General features: G+C 48.4%; 3 protein-coding genes across 4 annotated transcripts; 1 reads left to right on the top strand and 2 right to left on the bottom strand.

Moving 5' to 3' along the window:
- Positions 1–131: 131 nt before the first annotated feature.
- On the bottom strand, positions 132–1,899 carry PV10_05202 (uncharacterized protein). Its single transcript, XM_016369831.1, has one exon. It carries the CDS (start codon positions 1,868–1,870, stop codon positions 191–193), a length of 1,680 nt encoding a protein of 559 aa, XP_016225619.1. The 5' UTR covers positions 1,871–1,899; the 3' UTR covers positions 132–190.
- Positions 1,900–2,118: 219 nt separating this feature from the next.
- PV10_05201 (uncharacterized protein) lies at positions 2,119–3,462 on the bottom strand. The gene is made up of 2 exons (XM_016369830.1): positions 2,587–3,462; positions 2,119–2,531 (listed from the first exon to the last, which is right to left on the bottom strand). The coding sequence occupies exons 1-2, from the start codon at positions 3,138–3,140 to the stop codon at positions 2,249–2,251; spliced, it is 837 nt and encodes a 278-aa protein (XP_016225618.1). The 5' UTR covers positions 3,141–3,462; the 3' UTR covers positions 2,119–2,248.
- A 4,522-nt stretch (positions 3,463–7,984) lies between these two features.
- PV10_05200 lies at positions 7,985–10,179 on the top strand (the record flags this gene model as incomplete). 2 transcript variants are annotated; one of them, XM_016369828.1, is made up of 10 exons in its annotated part: positions 7,985–8,332; positions 8,388–8,430; positions 8,488–8,536; positions 8,597–8,845; positions 8,913–8,935; positions 8,994–9,353; positions 9,417–9,438; positions 9,496–9,847; positions 9,903–10,092; positions 10,153–10,179. In XM_016369828.1, 10 exons carry the CDS (start codon positions 8,121–8,123, stop codon positions 10,177–10,179), a joined length of 1,527 nt encoding a protein of 508 aa, XP_016225616.1. The 2 variants fall into 2 exon arrangements, with proteins under 2 accessions (XP_016225616.1, XP_016225617.1); XM_016369829.1 differs by lacking the exons at positions 9,903–10,092; positions 10,153–10,179 and having other exon boundaries at positions 8,121–8,332; positions 9,496–9,876.
- Between the last annotated feature and the right edge of the window lie 11,443 nt (positions 10,180–21,622).

Raw genomic sequence — 21,622 nt, 5'->3', positions numbered from 1 at the left:
GCTCTATTCTCCGTAGGCTGTGGTTGTCGCTTTAGTTGAGGTCGGCGTAAGTGGTAAATGTCGTTGCATAGGCCAATCAGTGAAACATTGAGGGACGACAAGATGCTTTTTCTCTTCTGAATCTTGACATGGGTATCAATCATCATTACAGGTCATTCAATCCAACGCTGCCCATAAAAACGAGTATCAATTAATCCTCATCCATCGATTCCCAACCATCTTGGCCAGTGTTAGCCCCTCCATCCTCGTCGTCTGTGTCATCGTCGCTATCTTGGTTTACGCCAATTAACCTCTCTTTGCCATCTGTTTCAGGAAGCTTCACCTTTCCAGCCCATGTTTTCCTCACGGCTGGATTGGTACTGATATCCCAGACCTGCAAATGACCCTTGCTGCCGGCAACAGAGAGTCTGAATGCGACCTCGGGGTCAGGGGCAAATCGTGCAGAAAAAATTCGTCCTACGTCAAGATTTCTCGACACGACCATAGTAGGGGTGTTATTCTCGATGTTCCATAATTTGACTCTTTTGTCATCAGACCCTGTTGCGAGAAGCCCTGGAATGGTGGGATTGATGTCGAAAGCGCTCACTGCGCCGTCGTGTGCCTGAAGTGTGTAGACCGCCTTACTTGGTTGACTGTGCGAAGTCGGAGGGGTTCTAACATCAAAATAGTGCACTGTGCCACCTTCTGTGGTGACGAAGAAATAGTTGGGATCATGGGGATTCCACCGGACTTGTTCCACGTCGGCTTCCACGACCCACCTAGGTGCCACGGCATCTGGGGCGCGCATGTCTGTGGCGACAATAGTCCTATCGTAGCTGCCACTGAGAAGGATCGTTGATTCTGTTGGATGCCAGTCCAATGAGCAAACTTTGCCCTTGTGCATGGAATATGATTTAGCACATTTTCCAGTGTTGAGATCCCAGAGTTTGATTGTCTTATCCGCAGAGCCAGAAGCCAGTAGGTTCCGGTGTTGTGGATTGGCAGCAAGGGCAAGGACAGCATCAACATGGTACTCGTCGTTGGCCTTGGGTTTCTTCTTCTTCTTTGTAGATTTCTTCTTTTTCGATGATGATGCATCTTCGCCATTCTCTTCGGGTCCATCAGGTCCTTGTCCCAGAATGGCATTGGGATACATGCTATCAACAACATCCAGATCCCACACCTCGATCTCGGAGCTCATGGTGCCCACTGCGACGAAATTACCTTCGGTTTTTGTGCCTGCGTCCTTTCCAACTGGAACGTTGATCCATTCAACGGCCAAAGGGATTGCGGGGAGCATGATATCATGATGGACATAGAGATTGTCAGAATCATCTTCGTACACAAGAACCTCGAGATGAGCGACCTCGTCTTCGACTTTGGCAGCAAGAATGAGGTTGTCGGTAGGCAAAATCTGTAATTCTTCTCTTTCATCGTCTGAGTCATTCTCGCCAGGAGGAAGGACAAGGTAGGGGTCTTTCTCGTCGGGCGCGTGGTAGGAAAGGGAGCCGACGTTTCCAAAGGAAGCAAATTTGGAGCCCTGTCCAGCCTCGGATTCGTTGTCGTAGTCATCGAGGTTATACTCTTTTAAGTCATCATCGTCTTTACCAACTGAGGCTGAGGTCTGTGGGCCCGTACTTGAGGAGGGTTCTTTTGTAGACACGCCGTTGTCTGAATCTGACTGCGAGTCTGAGTTATCGTCTTCATCTTCATGCCCATCCCGCTTGGATCCAGAGTCCTGCGCCAATTCCAAATCTTCTTGCGCGTCCGCGAGTTGCAAACGGGCCAGTTCTGATATCCTGTTGAGTTCTGATTCGTCTATCTGGTATTTGACGGGGAATTGAGCGGCGGCTCCTCTTCGTACCCATGTTGTCGCCAGTGTCATCGACATTTTGGCGGTGTTGTGGACGTGGTGGCCAGAGAATGCGGTAGAGTGTAAAGCGGTTCGAGAAACGCAGGCCGATCTCAAAAAAAATAAAATCGACGGTGAGGGGAAGGAGCCACCCAGGTTGGAGAAGGTGGCTCGTGCAAGGCTGAAGATGATTTTTGCAAGGCTGAGTCTTGGCACGCCTCGACCATCGCCCACCGAGGTATATGAACTTATCAACACTCTTTCTACCAGAGATGGTTCTCAGGATCCTAGAGGTACAAGATGTTAAGACTACTCTCCCTGGTATAACACTGGAGGAATCATCCCCAATGTTTTGGATCTAAATCGCGCGCTAGCTCAAACATTCTGCGACCATGTAATGCGACACCTTCACTTTGATCACTCCTGGATATCAGTACTGCGAGACAAATCCTCATACTTTGTATAGATTTTCCGATAGTCGTCCAACTTGGTCATCACTAATTGATACGCATCCGAACCCAAAGCAATCCTTGCGGGTGGTTCCTCCATGACAGCAAGTTGATAGATCGCCTTGCTTGCCTTGAGCGGGTCACCAGGTTGATTCCCATTCCTCTTGCCCATCCTTTCCCTAGCATCGAGATGGTCGTAAGCTTCCAGCCTCTGCTTAGGGAACTCCATCGATGCCCCAGCCCAGTTGGTCCTACAAAATAAATTGTCAGCTTTTAAGAACAGGTCTCATCAACGGCAGTTCGTACCTAAACCCTCCAGGCTCGATGCAAGTGAACTTAATTCCCCATTCTGGTTTCACCTCTTGTGCGACTCCTTCAGTGAATCCTTCAAGAGCCCATTTGCTTGCACAGTAGATGCTGAAGGTCGGCATGCCTTTTTGTCCAGCCATGCTTGAAATTTGCTGGATCAATCCACCTTGAGGCATTTGCTCACGCATGACTCTCATTGCTGTTCGGGTGACGTTGATGCATCCGATGAAATTAATGTTCATCTGCTGTGTAATTTGAGCTGGGTCCAGTTCTTCAAATGGGCCGGATAGACCGAACCCAGCATTGTTGATCACCACATCTACTCTGCCAAAAGCTTTGATTGCAGTCTCGAACGCCTGGTCCACTGACTTTATGTCGGTAACGTCAAGAGCGACTGCGGCAAAGTTGTCTTTTGTTGCTGTCTCAAAGTTTAACTTTGTGGGATCTCGTGTGGTCGCGACCACCTTGTCGCCTTGGGTTAGAATCTCCTCTACCAGGTTCTTACCGAACCCGCTGGAAGTACCAGTGACAAAAAATACTCGTCCAGGCATAGTGTAGCGACAAGTTATTCGAACTTGCAATTTTCAGAACGCCAGGTGAATCGGCGAGTCAGTCAAGACAAACGGATCTTGCGACAAACCTTTGGTTTTTGTGGTAGCCTGTGTCTCATCAACCGTAAGAATGATGCTGGTGGGGGTAATTTGTTGGTATCGACTTTTGTTCGGATGAGTGAGTCGTGGTTTTTATAGTAGAGTATGTCTCATCAACTATAAGAATAATATGGATGGGGTGTATTTGAAATCGACCTTCGTTCGGTTGAGATAGTCGTGGTTTTTGTGGTGGCCTATGTCTCATCAAGCTGTAAGAATGATGCGGGTGGGCGTAATTTGGAATCAACCTTCGTTCGGATGAGAGAGTCAGAATACCTAACCACGCCTTATCCCCGTGACCAGGGCCGAGGGGCCCTAAGAGATCCCGCTGTTCTGGTCCGACAAAATAAGTGTGGGAGTTTGAGTGCAGTGATTGGAGCATGAAATGTTGACCCTGCCCCAAATCTGGAGTTAGACACTTAAAGCCGGGAGAGGATATTAAGTAAAACCAGACGAACGTGCTGCTAGGCCAGGGTTGGAAATCTCAATTCAAGCACGATACCAATTAGTAATTTGTAACCTATATAGTCAAGGCCGCTTTGCAATATTATTGATACATGATGGGTTGCCCAACGTTGAAAGTTGATTCGAGAAATCCCGCAGATTGATATATAGGATACTAGGTTAAATTATATGGATATATGAGATACAAGAAACTTCCGCCGCCCTCAAACTGGTCGTAAGCCTGCTTAAAATGCAAGACCTTTCACCTCTTTGACTTCCTTGAGGTTGATATTCCGCCAAATTATTACGCAGAGAAGCGTAAGGACCAAGAAGCAGGTTGCGGCAATAGTCATCAATCTCTGCACATCGCCATAAGCCTGGAGGATGGCATCCCTGGCAGGGCTACCCATGGGGTAACTGAGCTGAACAGTGAGATCTCCGTAAATGGTGGACGCCTCAGGTTGTAGCTCTTCAGGGAGATACCGCTCGAGTCTCTCGGGCAGAATATTTGTCCAGATACCGCCTGAAAGAGACGCCCCGATTGCATTGCCAACACTGGCGAACATGCTGTGAAGAGCAAGGGCGACGGCGACATTTTCATGCGGTACAGCTGCCATGACTGCAATTTGTTCGCAAATGACCAGAGCTCCTCGAGCGAAGGCGATGAAGATCTGGCACATTATGACGTAGCCAATGGCTTGGTTGGGTTGTCGGAAGTGGATCATCAAACCAGTGCCTAGAATTTGAAGGGGGGTGAAGGTCAAGGCGATCCATTTGAACCGGTGGGTACCACGGACCAAGGCCGCAACCACAAAAGCAAAGGCACAAGAGCCCAGGTTGAAAATGTTGGCGATATAGCCAGCCTCAGCGATGCTCACGTTGTGCACCACCTGGAGGTAAGAACGGAAGAGAGCGTTCCAGCAATAGAATGAGATGAAGTTGGTTCCAGCTGAGAGACAGGCACCGAGAACGGTGCGGTTCTTCAGCATCCAAAAGGGCATGAAACTGCGTGGCGCAAAGAACTTCTCCCAAATGGCGAAGAGAACGAGGGAGACCAAACCAAATACCAATAGGCAGATGATCATAGGAGATCGCCACTGATCAGCCTGGTAGGAAGCCAGAGAAAAGGGCAGGAGAAACATGGAGAAACCAGCACAGATTAGCAACAATCCCAGCACATCGAATTCGATCAAGTAATACTTGACCGACTGGGCAAATGTGCGACCAGACGGCTGTTTGACCAATTTCTCCTCAGATCTGGCCTGTCTGACCTTCCACCAATACAGTGCGATGAAAGGAAGTGTCATGGCCGGAGTAACAATGGCGAATGTGCCATATGCCCAACGCCAACCTGCCCCATCGATGAAATTTCCAGCAGCGGCGGGTCCAGCGAAGGTTGTTGCAATAAATGGAGAAGTGGTGAAGGCATACATGATGGCTCGATTCTTCAGAGACGAGGTGTCGGCAATAAACACGTCGAGGACGAAATCCATGCCATTCATACCGATCCAGTAGAAGACCTGAGCGGCCGCATAGGTCTCGACATTGTTGCAGGTCGCCATCATGATGATTGCAATCGTGGTCAGAAACACCATGAGAACAAAACCTTCACCGCGACCAACGACATCGAGAAGGCGGGCGAGAGGAAGCCGAGAAACACCACCGACGATCGATGAGACGACACCAGTGGTGGCCGTCAGCGAGTGCAATGAGAAGGAACTGGTGACATAGGGAAGTACGTTGAATGAGATCTGCATCTGCAGCGAGTTGACGAACATGATAATGAAGACGCTGTAGGATCGGTTAGAAACAAGCGTCGACTCAAAACCGTTCACAAATTCAGGGAGGACCATACCAAACATAGGCCATGAGTAGGGTTGGCACAGTCCAATTGCTGGCAGTGATCTCGGACTTCTTCACACCATCGGGGGCATCAGGGTTAATTTCGTCGCTGCTCTGGCTGTCTCGAGATGGCGAAACATCAGTGCCCTTCTCCTGCGTAGAAAGGGCATCCTGCTCTTGCTGATCTTGCGGGTCGACTGTTGGCAAGTTCCCGCCAGGGTTGCCGCCGGCGAGTTTGCCAATTCCGAAAACCATGGCTCCAGACAAGCGATGGAAATCTCAATATCTGTGGAAAAGAGGTGGAGTGGGAGGTGAGCTGCACCCAATATACGTAACTTTAGCAAAGAAAGAGCTGAAGGAGACGAGGCTGGGGTCAGTGATGACAGAATCAGGCAGAGTAGATATAATCCATAAAGAATAGAGGTGAAAAGTCGTCTCAATGCCCCATCTTGTCTCCTCGGCCCAGGTTGCATACTCCACCTATGACGGTAAATGATATCGCCTACGCCGAAAGGCTGCATGCGTCACAGACTAGAATCGGCGGTAAGGGGATTTTCGAAGAAAGCTGGACATCACCACATGACATAACAGCCCAATTCAGAAGTGGGAGCCGGAAGCCAAGATCGATCAGAGAGTCAATGGGATGAAGGTGCATCATGACACAAACACAGACATATACAATCCGATCATCCCTCCGAGCAGATCTTACATGACCCTTTGGGTGTTCTCAAAGCACAAAGTCAGGGTCCACTGGTGAAGCAGCAAACGGCTTGCGCGCATCAACGCTCCGAAGTCAACATGCTGCGACACAAGAAAGATGTGCATGGGCAGGCATTATGATTTTGAGATACCTATCTTATCGGCTTGGCGACTTATGAGGCTTGGAACGTGGCTTCATGTTCTCTGACGCTTTAGTTCTTGGGGGCTCGGAGTTGGCATCGAGATGAGATTATTTTCTGAAACCCTCCGGTGTCGCTCGAACGATATAATTGCAAGCCTGTAATGGCCGATGATGGCGAAGTAGCCATCAGCGGCCCAGGATCGTTCGATCTGGTTCTTGTGATTGAGGTCAGGGCGAGCCTTAGGGAGTCCAAGAAAGCGAAGGATGATCGCGCAGAACAGTGGAGCGATTTCGGACGGAACAATCAGATCATCTATCTAATCAGATTGTTTGTCGACGCAATACCAAGAACGACAAGGCTTTTGAGATGTCCATAGGAGTCTTGGTGTGTTGCCAGGCCGTGTGCCATATCGTTGGGGCTATATAGCATGTCAAGGATGTCGTCCCTGCTAGAGCTGCCAATATACGCTAGCTATAGTCCCTTATGATGTATCAACCCACTGATTGACTGCCAAGGGGGCTAGCAGTAGTCATACTTTGTGCTAATGCCTCGGCGTATGTCAACGGTATTAATTCAGCTCCTTTGAGGGTCTGCTGCGTTTCCACTTGGAGTTGGTTATCTATGGCGAGCAATAATCTATAGCATGATATACGGAGTACATGTAGTCGGCATCATTTACCCCAGATGTCATGTCATACGATGATAATCTTGTCCTAGAGAGCGCAGTAATATTTTTTTCCTCACTGATACTGAGAATAGTGCGCCAGGCCAATCTAATCGTTGTGCCTCTACCCAAGCCTTCACTGGTTGGTAAAGTGGGCTGATGAAGGAGGCTTCTGTGTGGGCCTCGTCCCTGTGCAAAAATTCACAGCTAGTGTGTAACTGCTTGGGGGTCCAGACAGCCATGGAGGTACCTTTTTATGTAAAGTTTATTGCCGGGAATTGCGGCAAAAAGCAAAGGGAAAGTCGCCAGAGACTGAGCTGGCAGCCTTAATGGGGACATTGTCAATCTTCCGGCGAGTCTTTGTTTGCTTCGGCTGAGTTAGGAGCCTCTCTATCTGCGTAGTCTCGTGCTCAAATCAAAACTTGTCGACATTTGGCTCACGTGACTTCATCCACTTTTCAGCCTCGTTTCATCCAGCCTCGCTCCTACCCTATCTTGATGTTTCTTCCTTTGCCCTGCTTCCCAGCTGGTTGAGACCAATCCCCTGATCAGAATCCTAACATCATCTCAAACTGCCATCTCCAGCTTCTCATCAGTAATCTCATCAGTATGATCCTACTACTTCTCTGACTTTCATGTTGCTGGGCCAAGCCTCAAACGTTCCTGATGCATCCCAGGTCCGTCGCCGCCTCTCTGTGACCTATGGTTATGGGGCACACCACTCTAGTTGTATGAATAGAACCGCGGGTTCTGACGGTGAGTTTGATTAGAAGTGATCTCTTCACAGTTCAGATGATTCGGTCAGCATATCCATGGCCTTTTCCACCGCGGTACCATTCCCTTCCTTTCGGGCTCCGATCCACGGATATCTTCCCACGGGTGGACTGATGCGCTATGACTCTCCACTCCCGACTGACTGCGGTCGCACTCCACGGTGAGTCTGTAAATCTGGGGACCCCGCCAAGTCATTATTGAGACACCTCCAGTCTGGGGTACACGGCATTTGGTATAACCTTCCAGAGGAAGCCACAGGATTGCTCATCAGATCAACATCCGCCGAAAGCTAAACACATCTGCAAAAGGAACATAATGTCTTCCCATGTCAATGGCGAAAAGCCCACCGTGCAGAACATGGAACATCCCATCCAGATTGAAACTCAAGACAAAATCGACACCTTACACAATGATGAAGCACTCAAAGTCATTGCCGAAGAGCACGGATCAAATGAATGGGAGCCAGCAGAGGAAAAACGCATCCTACGCAAGATTGACTGGAGTCTACTCCCTCTACTGTGCTTGACGTGAGTCCGGCAACATAAAAAGACTTCGTTGGTGCCTGGCTGATTAGTTCGACAGTTATGGGTTGCAGTACTATGACAAAGCCATGTTGTCACAAGCGGTAATAACACAGATCCAATATCTCGTCAATTTCCGCTAGAGACTAATCATCATATAGGCTATCTTTGGATTACGCGACGACTTGAATCTGAGCGTTGGTAATCGCTGTATGCTTGCCTGTTCCAGTATAATCAACTGCGCCCTCACCAACCATAACCTTGTCACAGATACCTTCAGCTCCGCCATATTTTACCTCGGCTTTCTGTCAGGCTCATATCCTTCCACAGTGCTTGCTCAACGCTATCCGATCGAGCGTGTTGCAGGTGGCCTGGTTCTCTTGTGGGGAGTCTCCCTTATGGCCACAGCGGGATGCACAAATTTCCAAGGACTGTACGCACAAAGATTCTTCCTTGGCTTTTTGGAAGCAGGGATCTCGCCAATCTTTATGCTTGTTGTTGGGGGTTGGTATGAAAAATGTTAGTTCCTGCCATCCGGAGCTCATCTAATTCTATTGAAATTTCACTGACACTAGAGTACTTAAAGCTGAGCAAGCGCTTCGAATGGGAGTGGGTTTCAAGACTTCCTGTTGTCATAACATGGCCCTCATGCTTACACGATTCCTAGGCATGGTTCTGTTGCACTGGATACTTTGGAGCAATGTCTCCTCTTGTCAATTATGGCCTTGGACAGATAAGAGGTGGTGCGCTGAACTCCTGGCAGTACATGTATCTGGTGGCTGGAGGAATCACTGTCCTTTGGGCTTTCGTGGTCTATTTCTTCTTGCCGGCCGACCCCATTCGAGCCAAAGGATTTACGACACGTGAGCGCTACATTGCCGTTGCTCGCCTCCGGAAGAACAACAGTGGTGTCCGCAATCTCCACTGGAAGAACTCTCAACTAGTTGAAAGCTTGACCGACGTCAAATTTTGGCTTTGTATCTTCATGGCTTTTTTCATGATGTTTGCCAACGGACCTTTTTCCACGGTGCGGATAACCTGTCCCTTTTCTGCTTATTGGAGAAGAACCAAACTAACAGTCTTTTCACAGTTCACTCCTATCATTGTCCACGGTTAGTTCTTTATTTGTGTGTTCTTGATCATGATCTTACTAAATGCACCGAAACAAGGCTTCGGATTCAGCGCATTGAACTCATTACTCCTCACCGTTCCCGCAGGAGTCTTTGTTGGAACCGTCGAGCTCGGGGCTTGCTATCTAGCATATCGATATCAAAATTCGAGGACCCTCATCATGTTGATCTGTCAGGTCCCTACGGTCGTTGCGTCTTTGCTGCTCTGGCTTCTTCCACGCCATGAACTAGGTGGCTTACTCTTTGCGGTATTCGTCATTGCATCTTTTGGAGGAACTTACGCTGTTCTACTTGGGCTGACCATCGCCAACTGCGCCGGCTACACCAAGAAGACAGTGTATTCTGCAGGGTTGTTCGTTGGGTACTGCCTGGGTAATATTGCAGGCCCACTGTACGTATCGTGTTGATCACACGCACCCACCCACTGACCGAGATGCTGCGAACAGGATCTTCAGGCAGAATGATGCACCACGATATGCTACTGCCTTTATCATCGTCCTGATCACTGCAGTCCTCACACAGGCCCTGACCTTGATCTATCGCTACCTATGCATAAGAGAAAATAGGAAGAGAGATGAGAGCGGGGTCGAGGAGGGATTCGACCACGCTTACGAGGACGATCTCACAGATAGAATGGTAACATCCTTCTAATTACACCAAGTCTACAATCACTCAAAAGCTAACGATGAACTTCAGAATCCGCAATTCCGCTACATTTACTAGCCAAGACACTTTCATTTGGAAGGACTCTGGTTCTAGAAAGTTCGCGCCTGTTAGACGGGAGAAGGGAAGGATATTAACACGTCGTTCAGGGTGGCCGGCATAATGACTATGACTAAGCTTGAAGTCTTCTGGACGACCATACTTGCTCTCATCTTGCCAATTTCATATCTCCAACTGAGCAAGCCGTGATCCGCCGAGTAAAAGGCAATATATGATTTCGTATCTGACAGAAAAGAAATCTACCGTATCCAAAGCACTATCTCTTCTCTTCCATTCGTACTGACTGCTTGACTCAAATTTGGGCTCACCCGGGCTTGCAATCGTGCGAAGGTCTCAATGGTTCAATGGTGGTGACATTTCTTGTGATGGGTAAGGTGATTGGTGCTCCTTCATTCTCACTGGTACTCCTGAAGTCCACAATCAATCCTAATAGGTGTATCGGAGTGCTACCGCGGAATGACAAGCGGAGCTAGGAGTCGGTGAGGTTGCCATTCAATAGTGGTAATAGCTCCACGGTAAAAGGTCCGGGGGCTTCGGGGGAGGATTCAAGCGTTCTTTGCGAGTCAATCCCATCGGTACCCTTGCATGATGTTGTCAAATATGATATGCATAAGATTCGAAGACGGTGGGAGAAGATCAATGAGCTGATTAACTAATTGCTTGCTCGCTGGTTGTTGCAATCATGGCTGCACCCTCCGTAAACACCGATGCCTACCGCCTTGAAGCTCTCCTCGATCTCTTCTCTCTGAAAGAAAAGACTGTCGTTATATCAGGTCTATTGCCCAAAATCCCTGCTCTGGGACGAAGTTGGTAAAACGATCCTAGAACTGATGTTTGACTCGGACAGGTGGTGCTCGCGGCCTTGGTCTGACATTTGCGTGGGCATGTGCTGAACTCGGCGCCAACATCGCGGCATTAGACCTATCAGAGAAGCCGCATGATGATTTTTGCCTCTTGAAAGATGAGCTTCGTGTGAAGGCCAAATTCTATAGGTGAGCTGGGTCTCAAGGAATCGTCAACAGCAATTCTGATCCGATGGGCCGACCTTGACCCTTCCCTTAGAACCGACGTCACGAACTTGGAAATGCTCGAGCAAACATTTGATCAAATAGTCAAGGACTTTGGTCGGATTGACCATTGGTAAGTGGTCAATTTGACTCCCTATTTGAAGGCTAGACCGGAGTGTCTCCATCGATGTCTAACCATGAAGTCAGTATAACGGCTGCCGGAATTGCAAAGGAGAAGCCCTTCCTCGACCAGACGCCCGCTGATGTCATGTCGATACTCAATGTCAATGTAAGAAGTCGAATTTTATGTTGGAATCGGAACATGTCCATCTCAATTTGTTATTTCCCTCTAACCTCTCTAGGTTTTGGGCACATACCTTACAGCTCAATTGGCTGCTAAGCAGATGGTTGCTCAGAGGACTCCTGGAAGTATACTTCTGGTGTCCTCAATCGGAGCACACTGCTCGGTACCAGGAAAGACTGTATCGGCATATTGTGCATCCAAAGGCGCCGTTCTCTCCTTGTGCCGCGCTATAGCCGACGAGCTTGTTCAATATAACATTCGAGTGAACACGATCAGCCCAGGGTATGTGGAACAACCTAGATTCCGAGATATACGTTACTGATATGGTCGCGTTCAGATTCATGCTCACTGATATGGCTATCCGTGATATTGATAAGCGGCCAAATATCCTCCAGGAACTTAGTGCGAATGTACCCATGAGGCGGGTAGGGGACCGTCGTGATCTCAAGGGAGCAGTCGCTCTGCTATTGTCAAATGCATCGGCATATACGACAGGATCTGATCTGATTATTGATGGAGGGCTAGTTTCTCATTAGATCTTTATACGATGGTTGACGACATATCCCAACAGGGCACCTTGTTGTTAATCGACGGCAAAAGCAATCACCACTATTCAAATCTCACTTTTTCGCTTTCCCTATAAGTTCGAAGTCCGATGGCCCTTGACTTGTATGACAATCTTGCCAAAGTTCTTTCCTCTTCTCATCAAGTTGAAGGCATCCTCCACCTGACTGAAGCTGTGAATCGAATCAACAACCGGCCTCATTTTCTTGTCTTTGATAAAGCCAACTAGCTGCTTGAATTCCTGTCTTGACCCCATTGTCGATCCTCTCAACTGTTGATCAAGTTAGCCTGAGCTGCCATGGAATAACGAAGAGGAAGTTTTCTCGTGCACAAACCTCAATATTCTTCATAACAGCCGGCATAGTAAATATGACTTTGGGCCCAAGAGTCATGCCATAGCTGGAGATGATGCCTCCCGCTTTAAGCATGCTCAACGATCTCGTTACAATGTCGCCTCCAGCCCCATCAATAACGGTGTCCAGGAATGATCTTTCTGACGGCAGAATCGCTCTCAACTGCTGATCCCATTGTGGATTATTATAATTGACACCCCCAGTGGCTCCAAGAGCTTTTGCTCTGGCAATTTTGTCCTCTGACCCTGATGATACGAATACATTCGCTCCCTGGGCCAGAGAAAACTGGAGGCAGAACAGCGCCACACCTCCACCAATGCCAGTGATTAAAACATTGTGACCTTCTTGGACTCCAGCTTTGACAATCGTTGCTCGCCAGGCCGTGAGTGCAGCCAAGGGAATCGCGGCTGCTTCTTGGTCAGAAAGATGAGCTGGACAAAGTTCGATTTCAGATGAGGGAACGGCAATGTATTCCTGGCAGCATCCGTTCTTCAATTTCGCTGTACCGCCCAGAATTGCAAATTCCGACTCAGGACCGGATAGGTCATTCTCCCATCTGTTCTCACGGATATTAGTCGTACGGACTCTGAGGTTCAGAGACTCGTGTTCCTTACCCCCTAGCTGGAGCCAACAAAACCCGTTTACCCTGCCATTGCTTCTGGATTTCTTCCGATCCACAGGCCACAACAACGCCTACACCATCGGCCATGATTGGCACTCCGGCAGCAGCACCGCGATATAAGCCCTGACGGGCAAAAAGGTCTCGATGGTTCAGTGATGCGCACGAGATCTTGACGACGACCTCTTCCTGTGCTGGCTTTGGAAAGGGAACTTCTATAGTCTGCAGCCTAGATGATATTTCTCAGGTCCATAAGTTCACTCAATCCCATGTAGACAACTCACGGCCAGTATTTTTCACCAGGTTTCCCCGGTGTCTCCAACATGACAATTGCTTTAGGCATGGTTGTGTTATCTGCAACTCAATAGGACAGCTTACGAATACGACATGTATGATTGAAGATGAGCGAGGAAAAAATCTGCTATGTTCATTTTTCCTGATATTCAAAGAATTGACGTCTCGGTAGGCCAGCCGAGGGTATCTCTCCGAGGAAAGGTACTGATGTATGGAGAGCATATTCCAAAAGAGCACTCTACAACACCGCAGAGATCTTTCGTTCGACCACTTCCATCCACGTGCTATGACTACGACGACTCCTCGCTTTCTCAATATCCGTGTTCGTAATTGGCCTCGCCTCTGTGGCCGGATTGTACCCCAGCCGAGACACTGTTTCCACATGAGGAACCAGAGTGTTGACCTGATGATCCCACCGTTTATAGACTGTGACAACCGCAGCACCGCCGAGTCCAAGATTATGTTGCAAGGCGACTGAAGCTCCTTCAACTAGTCTGTTGGTCGCCCAGCCTCGAAGTTGCCAGTTCAACTCTGCACATTGAGCTAGACCTGTGGCCCCGAGAGGATGGCCTTTGGAGATGAGACCTCCCGAGGGGTTGATTACAACCTTTCCACCGTAGGTGATATTTCCCTGGCGGACAAACTCGTGGGCCTTACCAGGCGCACATAGTCCAAGTCCATCGATTGTTATCATCTCATTGGCAGAAAAGCAATCATGAAGCTCGCAGATTTTGACGTCTTCCGGAGTAATTCCGGCTTGCGCCATAGCTTGCTGGGAGGCTCTTTTGGTCATCTGAAACCCCACCAGATCGATGGCAGATGTTGAGTATAGGTTAGGAGAATCTGTTGCTAACGAACAACCTGCGATCAAAATTGCCTGGGATTTAAGATCTGGATGAGCGTCAAGAAATTGCTGTGACACCACCACTGCTGCAGCTGCTCCATCCGAAGTCGGACAACTATGAAGTACAAAAAAGCCGTCAGCATTTGTTTTCTTGTCACTCGCATTACACGTACCACTGTAACTTGGTTAGGGGAGAGTGGATCATGGGACTCTGCATGATCTGTTCCAGGGTGTATACGTCTTGAAACTGACTGTACGGGTTTTTGGCCGAATGTAGATGATTCACTCGAGCAATCTCAGCAAAGTCCTCCAGCGTGGCTCCAAACTTCTCCATATATTCACGCCCAGCATTTCCAAACGTCTGTGGGGCTCGAGGAACTCGATCATCATAGCCACGGGTCTTTCTGATCATTTCGACGGTTTTCTCATTGGGCGGAGCTCGATCACTGTATGCAGACTTGAGCGACCCGGCTGCCATTTTCTCAAATCCAACTATGAGGATGCAGTTCGCTAGACCGCCTCCGATGAGCTGAGATGCCATGAATAGACCTGTAGAACCCGTAGAGCAATTGTTGTTCACATTATAAATAGGGATTTGTGTCATGCCTGTGAACTGTTAGCAGCGAAACTGAATCACGTCCTTGAGTGATTGCATACCAAATTGATAGAAGACTCGCTGTCCGCATGTTGAGTCACCATAGCAGTAGCAGGCGATTCCCTGATCCACCTGGTCATAGTTGATGCCGGCATCTACCATGGCTTTGATGCCGGCCTCAAAACCAAGCTCCGGGTAGTCCACAAGACCTCTCGGTTTGATGAATCTGGTTAAACCAACTCCAATCACATATGATGAAGTCTTCGCCATACTGGATTGCTAAGATTGATGTCCAGGCCTCAAATTTCGTAGTAATTCAAGACTTCAATATTAAGAGATCCTCAAATTGGCTCGAATGACTGAAGCTTGCGACTCTGCTCGGTGGCGTGAGCAAGCATGAAGGACTTGCATGACAGGAATTGGTCAAATAGCATTCTCGCAATTCACTTCACATCACTTGACGCCGTATCATTGCAGTGGGATTATCAGCGGCCCGAGATCCTCGGCGCTCACTCCGAAGGCGAAGCACAGGAAGATGTCCGGGAGCTGTCACTACGGTAGACCTTATTCACATTACATTGGACTTATCGGTAAGACTCAATCCTTGTTATAATCATCCTGATCTGTGTGGCATGTTAGGATCCCCCAAGTTTGAATTTTGGACGTGCAAACATGTCTCCTTCGAGTGAGACACAGCATTCGAACGACGACTGCGTCAACGGAATACAACACCCGAATCTTGGAAGCAACACACCGGGTGTCCATCCCTCATCCAAGTCTCGTCCTTTGCACCACCCAGAATGGAGTATTCCGTCTGCCAGAGGCTACTCTATTTCGGACCATATGATCAATGAGCCTCCTCCAAATAAGCCATTTAGAGTCACAATGATTGGTGCAGGAGCCGCAGGGATTGATTTCCTTCATCATGTGCCCATCGCCTTTGAAGGCCTTGACGTTGAGGTTGTGTGCTATGAGAAGAATCAAGAGGTTGGTGGTACTTGGTATGAGAATCGATACCCGGGGTGCGCCTGCGATATTCCCAGCGCAAGCTACCAGTTTGCTTGGAGACCAAATCCACGCTGGAAAAGCTACTACAGCGGAGCAAAACAGATATGGGAATATCTGAAAACAATTGTGGAGGAAGAAGGGATGATGAAATACATTCAACTCGGTATCGCAGTCACGAGCGCGGTTTGGAATGACGATATCTCCAAATGGGTGATCCAACTTACGCGAACCCACGCTGGCGAGGTATCGGAGTGGACTGAAGAAACTGACCTTTTGGTCAGCGGCACAGGCTTTTTGAAGTTGGTTTTGTACAAAATCCATCGGGCATTCCTGTAAGCTGACTATAATCATCACAGTGCTTGGAAGTGGCCCGCCATTCCGGGATTCGAGTCCTTCCAAGGAAAAGTCTTCCACAGTGCAAATTATGACGAAGGATATGACCTCAAAGGTAGACGCGTTGCGGTTATCGGATCTGGTAGCTCTGGGGTTCAGATAGTACCCTCGATCTACAATGACGTGTCAAAGCTTTATACCTGGGTACGCACACCTACCTGGATTACAGCTGGTTTCGCGCAGAAGTATGCTGGCGAGAACGGGGCAAATTTTGAATGTGAGTAACCTCCTCTGGTATAATTTTTGATTCTGGTGCGGCACACGCAGTACAGGTTACGATCCTAACAGAACTGCGACAGATTCAGAAGAGCAGAAAATGATATGGGAACAGAACCCGGAAAAGTACAGAGTCTACCGCAAAATAATCGAGCAGGAACTGAATCAGAGGTATAAATTCGTTTTGAAAAACACCCAAGAGTCTGATGACGCCAACAAAGTAAGATTCTCTCACCCTTTTACAATCATACCAGAAAGTGATGAATGACTCGTGAATAGTTTGCTTATCAGGAAATGTCCACGAAACTAGGGCACAACCCTCGGCTAGTTGATCAAATGATTCCTAAAGATTTCAATGTAGGATGCCGTCGGCCAACACCAGGCAATGGTTATCTCGAAGCCCTGGTTGCCGAGAAGACAATGTGCTATACAGACAACATCCTCCGCATTACTCCCAAAGGGTTTATCTCTGGTGATGGCGAAGAGGTAGAGGTGGACGTCATCATCTGTGCGACCGGGTTTGACACTTCGTTCCGTCCACGATTCCCAATTGTTGGACTCAATGGTAAAGTTCTCTCCCAACAGTGGGAGAAGCTCCCTGCCAGTTACATATCCGTGGCTGCTGCCAACATGCCAAATTACTTCATGTATACTGGGCCATTCGGACCTGTCGCCCAAGGCTCGGTACTTCCGCTGCTTACGTTGTGTTCGAATTACGTGGCTCAAATTATCAAGAAGATGAGAAAGCAGCACATTCGACGCTTATGCCCCAAAGAAAGTGCAGTCGAGGATTTTATGGAACATGCCGCGTTGTACATGCGCCGCACAGCATTCTCAGATCCTTGCACCAGCTGGTTCAAGCAAGGCACGAAAGACGGCCCGGTCGTCATGTGGCCTGGCAGTAGGCTTGCATTTTTCGACCTTATGGAGACGCCCAATTTTGAGGATTACGACATCGAGTATTGGAGCAAGAACCGATGGGGTTGGTTGGGAAATGGGTTCAGCACGATCGAGTTTGATGGGAAGAGTGATATTAGCTACTATCTTGACACCCAGGCGGGCACAACTGACCCAAGTGGTGGAATCAAAAGCCAGCCAAGAGACCCTGTGAATGGTGGCGAGAGTGCTGAGCAAAATGGAGTGAGAGCTGGCTGAAGTCCAATGCCTACATGGTGCAATTCTCTCTTAGAGGCCTCTTTCTTCTCCGCGCGGTTTAATCTCATATGTCTTTGTGTTATGGAGAGTAAGCAGAGTTGCGTGCTATGCCGTCGGCCACTGGAATGTGATTTGTTAACATCAATGCACACATACATGCAAGTCTTGCCTTGGACTGATGGAAAAGGGCGCGCGGTAAAGGATCCGCGGGCCGACTCTGCATCCCTTCTCCGGCCGTACTTCCAAGCCACCTGGATTGACACTTGCCAAAGCCTGTAGAACAGGCCTATTGTTGGTGACCTGGCTATTAGTGTGGTGATTGAACCTCCTCTGCCTAAAGTCACACTTGCTTACTCCCTAAGGAGAGAATCTTTGTGGCGCCATAAGTCGACTAGGATACAGCCAAAGTCGTCTACTACAAAAACAGAATGGCACTTTCGGCTAGGGATCACAAGTACCCAAATCAACCATGCAGCTGGAACGAGCGAGACTTGATTTTATTTGCCGCGAGCATTGGATGCGGCGAGGAGGAGCTGCAAAACCTCTATGTAAGTTAGATTTGTGATCTAGTCATCAAACAGACGAGCCATGAAGTGCCACTTCCTCGGCAGTGGTTTCCGCTCAGGACAACTGACTTCTTCGACAGGAGAAACATCCTCGCTTTTCCGCTTTCCCAACGTATCCAGTAATCCTGCAATTCAAAGGCAACTCGAACACAGTGGTGGACTATTACTCAAACGTCCTGAAACCACCCCCAATCCCGGGCAAGGTCGAGCGGGTCATTGACCCGACGCGAGTCCTTGATGGAGAACGTCATATTCAGATATTCAAGACTTTGCCGATATCGTCAGTAGGGCGGTCGTTTGAATTGCAAACAAGAGTCCTTGGCATGTACGACAAAGGATCCAGTGGAACTGTTGTCGAGACAGAGGCTCTGCTTGTCGAAGGGTCTGACATCTATTGCCGTATCTTGCGCTCGAGCTTTGCAGTTGGCCAAGGGGGATGGGGAGGCCCAAAAAGACCCAGTCGGCACATATTCTCGCCTCCACATAATCGATCAGCCGACAAGGTGGTTGTCATTGAAACCCCACCTGAATTGACACTCCTTTATCGGTAAGTGCTTCCTGCATTTCGTCTTGAATCAATGACACCTTCCCAGAACTGCTGAACTGCTCGATCTGACTCACCAATTCTTAGGCTGAACGGAGACTATAACCCCCTACACGCAGATCCGGCTGTTGCACGGAAAGCGGGATTTGAGCGCCCAATCCTCCACGGTCTTTGCACATGGAACATCACTGCACGTGTAGTGCTATCCGCCTTTGCCACTGAAGGGGACGCATTGAGTGAGTTCCAAGCAAGATTCACAAGCGTCGTATACCCAGGTGCAACTCTTGTTGTGGAAATGTGGAACTTGGGTTACGTGAATCCAGCAAATATGCAATCAGCAGAAAGAATCATGGAAGTTCGCTTTTGCACCGTGATCAAAGAGGGCGGCAGAAAAGCTCTTTCTAACGGTAGAGCCCTGATCAAGGTCAAACAAGAAACTAGCAGATTGTAGTTCACACTAATAGCTTCAAACCTCTGTCAGCCGCAGACTGTGTGACTCTGTATAGTAGAGCTAGATGTTTATGAGCTAAAAGATATATTGTTTATCCTCGAATCATCTATGGCTTGTGCAGCGCAGATATTGCGGCCTCAGAGTTTTGGCTGTAGGCCTGTTGGGCGAAGACTCGACGCAACTAAATCCTCGACCTTGCAAAACTGCTCATAGAATCTCAAGCACCCTGGATTAGCGATTGATGACGTCGACACGTTGAAGTTGCCTGAAATAATCTTCTTTACAGGCAACTCCATCTTTTTGTTGGTCAGGGTCATCTAAAATTAGTATTAGGTTAGCATGTGGTGTAGGATAGGGACCACCCTCAGGGACGAGCCTTACCGGGATTTCCCAGCACTGAAACACATATTTCGGTACATGGCGGGCTGAAAGGCGTTGTCTGATTTGGGCTTTGATATCAGACACAAGCCTAGTATTGAATTCATTGCCTGGCTGCATGAGAACAAATAAGAAGACGCTCTCGTCTGAATCTTGTCGCCTTCGTTGGCCCACACATATAGAATCAGCAACTTCAGGGAAACTCTGCAGAACACTGTATATTTCGGCTGAGCCAAATCTGACTCCTGTAATAATGATCACTAAATGGCCGGCTTAAGTGGAAAATATCGACAACATACCAGAAGGATTGAGGACCCCGTCAGAACGTCCCAAGAATTCAACACCTCCAGTATCTGCGTGAATCTTGATAAAATCTCCTTGTGTCCAGACACCTATAGCACAATCAGATCTGAACTGGGAACTGCAAAGAATCAGTGTTGCATGTCATACCTTTGAAGGCAGCAAAATAGGAAGAATGGTAGCGCTGAGCTCCGTCCTCGCCCCAGAACATGACAGGCATTGTAGGGAACGGTGCTGTTATCACTAGTTCTCCAGCCTGGCCTTTAGAAACGGGTTGTCCTTCCTTTACTGCATCTCCATCGTGATAGTCACGCTGCTCGAAAACTTCAATTTTCATGCCAAGAGTGGCTGACTGTAGTTCTCCGGGATACACCGGCAGAAAGGCGTTTTGAGCAGCAAATTGACAAGCGGTATCTGTACTCCCAGCAGAGTTTGCCAGGTGGACATATGGAGGAAATCCTTTCTTGTAGAACCAACAGGCTTGCTCGGGGAGGAGTGCTGCACCAGTGACATTGACCATTTTCAGACTAGAAAGGCTTGCTGTTTCGCGTGGACTGATTTTGTGACGCTGGAGTTCGTCCAGATAGCGGGGAGATATGCCCAGATGTGTTAATCTGCCGAAGCATTAGTCTTGACAAAGAAAACTAGCGATCATCCAACCTTTGCTCCTCACATATCCTCAGTAGCACAGCTCGATCGGGATAAAAGGGACTACCATCATAAGTGATAATGCGAGCACCGTTGAGAAGACTCGTGATAGACTTGTTGTACATAGCCCAGCTAGTCTGCGAGAATGAGCGTTTTTCCGTGGATCACACATCACACATTATCTTCTCCTGAGGTTCTTACCGTGGTGAAGATCATCTGAGCCGAATCGAAACCGATTTCAAAATGTAAAAACAGTTCTTTCTTTTGGGAGATCATAATGCCACCTGCACCGTGAACAATGCACTTTGGCTGGCCAGTAGTTCCAGAGGAATACAGTATCAAACACGGATGATCGAACGCTGAACGCTCAAAAATAAGTTCGGTGGTGGTAGCCATAGACATGAAATTCTCCCACGAGCGACTAGGTTCAATATCAGACTGCAAGATTGGTTCAGGAGGCTTATTCTGGGAAAGACGTACCAGTGAGGTATGTTTGATACGTCGGACAACAACTCGAATCTGGGCATCATAATAAAACTGTCGAATTCGATTGTTTTCTGGAGAAATTCGACAATCTCATTCGCCTTGGGCCGGAGGTCTGTGATCTTGCCGCCATATACGGCAAAGTCTTCCATAAAGACTAATCTAGGACGGATCTGAGCCAGTCGGTCCAGAATTCCTTTGCTCCCCATATCGGTAGAGGTTGACGTAAATATTGCGCCTATCGAGAGTGTTGCGAGGAAGACGGACATAGTATAGAGATTATTAGACGCTATCACTGCAACTCGATCGCCTTTTTGGGTGCGGCTGGCTCGCAGGGCGGATGCGATCTTGCCTACTTGTAGCCTGAGCTGACTCCATGAGGTGTGAACGATACTGGTGTTCCCTTCTCGAATGCTTGTGACGGCGATCTTGTAATCTTCTTTTCCAGGTCCAAAAAGGAGATTTTCAGCCAAGTTGATCTGGATACCGGGAAACCATTTCGGAGATGCGTCGATTGGCGTCGAAGGGTCAATAGCCCAGAAAGCTATCAGCTTATAGAACGTGGTCGGTCTCGAAACAACATACCCTTTCATAATTTCCCGAATACAAGAAATCGGAGAATTCGAATACATCTTCCCAGAAGTGAGGGTACTTCTGGATGGAGTACGAGTATAGGTCGGGATAGGTCTAAGACAGAGTCAGGGTATGGAATGTACAACAT

Source organism: Exophiala mesophila (genome assembly GCF_000836275.1).
Source record: "Exophiala mesophila strain CBS 40295 unplaced genomic scaffold supercont1.3, whole genome shotgun sequence".
NCBI classification, from domain to species: Eukaryota; Fungi; Ascomycota; class Eurotiomycetes; order Chaetothyriales; family Herpotrichiellaceae; genus Exophiala; species Exophiala mesophila.
This window is presented reverse-complemented; position numbering and strand designations above follow the sequence as displayed.

Bases quoted from the DNA above. Each gene is read 5' to 3' on its own strand.
- PV10_05202 (XM_016369831.1), bottom strand. From the start codon at position 1,870: ATGTCGATGACACTGGCGACAACATGGGTACGAAGAGGAGCCGCCGCT.
- PV10_05201 (XM_016369830.1), bottom strand. From the start codon at position 3,140: ATGCCTGGACGAGTATTTTTTGTCACTGGTACTTCCAGCGGGTTCGGT. The intron at 2,532-2,586 runs GTACGAACTGCC...TTTATTTTGTAG, and splicing joins ATCGAGCCTGGAGGGTTTAG to GACCAACTGGGCTGGGGCAT.